The 3,071-nt window shown below is 40.2% G+C and overlaps 1 protein-coding gene across 1 annotated transcript; it reads left to right on the top strand.

Annotated features, from left to right (window-relative positions):
* Positions 1–292: 292 nt before the first annotated feature.
* Positions 293–1,234, top strand: LOC107109363 (olfactory receptor 12D2-like). The gene has a single exon (XM_015409975.1). It carries the CDS (start codon positions 293–295, stop codon positions 1,232–1,234), a length of 942 nt encoding a protein of 313 aa, XP_015265461.1.
* Positions 1,235–3,071: the final 1,837 nt, after the last annotated feature.

The raw sequence follows: 3,071 nt of genomic DNA, 5'->3' as shown, positions 1-3,071 counted from the left end.
TTTCATACTGCATGTATACTACTTCTAGGAAATAATCTACACATGGGCACCACTGTCATGCATTTTTCCTAAAATGAGAAATATGCCTATTGATGCACTAATGAACATTCCAAATTTAACACAGTACACATGTGCTTTTTATTTGGATAGCCACACTTTAAAATAGAGCCTCATAGGAGTCAGCCTTAAAGCTTCCTATCCATCACAACAATGCTGTCTTTTCTTGCCGACTTTTCATTTTGTTATGGAACAACTGACCAGTTGTTAATTTTTGTCTTCTATTTCCACAGCAATGGAAAACCAGACAGAGATGCATGAGTTTGTTTTCACTGGACTAACAAAAGACCACCAAAACCAACACATTCTCTTTATATTTTTTCTGCTGATCTACATAGCCAGCTTATTGGGGAATGGAGCTATTTTGGCTGTAGTGGTAGTAGAACCACGCCTTCACACCCCTATGTACTTTTTTCTAGGCAATCTGTCCTGGCTGGACATATGTAGTTGTACTGTTACTGTGCCAAAAATGCTGAGTGGGTTCCTAGTGGAGCCTCAGGCAATTTCTTTTACTGGGTGCCTGACTCAGCTGCACTTTTTCCACTTCTTGGGAAGCAGTGAAGGCATCCTTCTGGGTGTTATGGCATTTGATCGCTGTGTGGCTATTTGCAACCCTCTGCGTTACACGGTCATCATGAATAAATTGACTTGTCTCCTGCTAGCTGGGGCGACCTGGGCTGCTGGTTTCTTCCATGCCCTTATGCACACAGTTCTGACCTCCCGTCTATGGTTCTGTGGCTCCAATCATGTCCAGCATTTCTTTTGCGACATCAAGCCCCTCCTAAAATTGGCCTGCAGTAGTACCACTCTCAACCTCAGCCTTCTTAATATTGTCACTGGTTCAATTGCTCTGGGTGCCTTCTTCCTCACCCTTCTTTCCTACTTTTACATCATATTCTTCCTCTTCTTCAAAGTCCAGTCCTGGAAGAGCCGTTGGAAAGCCTTCTCAACTTGTGCCTCCCATCTGACGGTTGTAGCTCTCTTGTACGTTCCAGTTCTTTCCAACTACATGCTTGCATCTACGGGTGAATCGGCTGAAAGGGAGATGATTGTCACTATATTGTATAGTGCAATCACTCCAGTTTTGAATCCTCTAATTTATACTCTTAGGAATCAAGAGGTAAAATCTGCTCTGAAAAAAATGTTGACCAGGAAACTGATGTCTGGAAGGACATGAACCTATCATGTGTTTCTCTGTTCTCTATAATTCTATCTGTCTTTCTATCTTCTCCTTAGCTGCAGTGATTGCCTCTAAGAGACCTGGATTTTGATTTGTTCAAGTCTTTTGGGTCAAATGAAAAGTAAGTTAAGAACTAAGACAGAACTAAGAACTGTCTTCTCTCACCAACATTATATTACATATATGACCATGAAGCACAACCCAGAATGGGAAGGCATAATTGCTAGTGGTCTTCTTAAGTCTCTTAGGGCAAATTAAGTAAACCACAAAGTGTGATATATATACGATATGTATATTTGTATGATATACATATTTGTTTCCTGTTTGTTGGGAATTCTACAACATGGAGAAAAGTTCCACTGGGGTTGCTGGTGGATGTGAAGTTGACTTCCATTGTCATATAAGTTGGAGAAGTCAGATTTTTTAAAATTAAAAAGTGTTATCAATTTCTGATCTTTTGATGAACCTTGTTGTCAGATGAAGCTTCCATAAAATAGTGAGCATTTTTGGAAGGAGGTTGCATCCTATTCATTCAGTGCTACTGTCCAAGATTAATTTCCATTACCTACCACTACGGTATTTTCATGCAGCCTTCTGAGAACCATATTACTCCCATGCTATTGAATTACTTGACCCAACCATTCATAACTTCCTGAGAGAATATATTCCACTGACTGTGTAGATGAAATAATTTTTTTCCAAGGCAGAAGGGAATAGAATCAAGACACCATAGTCATTAAGCTGTTCAGCTGCCATGCAATGATGATCATAGAAAACCAAATGGATTGGACAATTGGTGCACAAGTGATCACAGCCATCAGACACAAACAACAAAATGCTTCTGTCCCTCTTTAAGATTTGAAACCAGATTTTCAGCCAGCAAAATTTTGAACCAATATTACTTTTCAGTGCTTCAGTTTTTAAATCACCAAGATTCCAAGTGGGTCTTCTTAGAAGCACCAATTAAAAACAAATTTGTGTAACAGCTGCCGAGGTTAATTGTTGTAAATTCTAATGCATAACATGATAAAGAACAAGCACAGTCACAAAATGGCACAAGATGAGGTAAAAAACTGTGATGATTATTATTGTGTTATAAACAATAAAACTCTGGACTAAGCCTGGAGACAAAAATACCATAGTAATAGTCGAGGATTCAAAAGCCAACTGTATACCATATTCTGTGCACCCACAAATGAAAATGACAAGATACAAATATATTTATTAAATTAATAAGGCCCATCCCTGTCCTGAAATGGTGCGCAGGAACTTTTGCCTTCTAGGATCAATGCACAGGGCTCCAAGGAGGAGCACTGTTGGGACTCTTGTGCTGTTGCATTTCTTTTACTTCCTGAGCAGTGGTGAGGGCATACTTCTGGCGGTCATGGCATTCAATCACTTCATGGCTATATGCAACTGTCATCATGAATAAATGGACTAACCTTTTGCTAGCTAGGTCCACTTAGGGTGCTGGATTTTTTCATGCCTCATACCATGGAAAATTGGCTTTGGCCATCTTGATAGCATAATCAAAAGCTTAAGCTACCCATCAGAATGGGTTATCACTTCAAAACATAATACATAGACATACACAGGGGTCATTTTGTAGAAAAAGAGGTGCAGGAGCTCATTAGCATAACTCATTAGCATAACTTATTTGCATATGCCACACACCCTGACATCACCAGGAGTGTGTCAGAAGGCAACACCCACCACTCAGGCTCCACTGGACTGTTTTGGATTGCTAGCTATTGGGGGGGGGGGAACGTGAAGATCTGTCCTCGCAGAGGAGGGAGAGCTTGTACCTGAATAAAACTTGGTCTTAAAGGTGCCA

Source organism: Gekko japonicus, unplaced genomic scaffold (genome assembly GCF_001447785.1).
Source record: "Gekko japonicus isolate JY-2015 unplaced genomic scaffold, Gekko_japonicus_V1.1 scaffold101, whole genome shotgun sequence".
In the NCBI taxonomy this organism is placed as follows: Eukaryota; Metazoa; Chordata; class Lepidosauria; order Squamata; family Gekkonidae; genus Gekko; species Gekko japonicus.
Note: the sequence above shows the minus strand (reverse complement) of the source record. Positions and strands in the feature narration are given on the sequence as shown.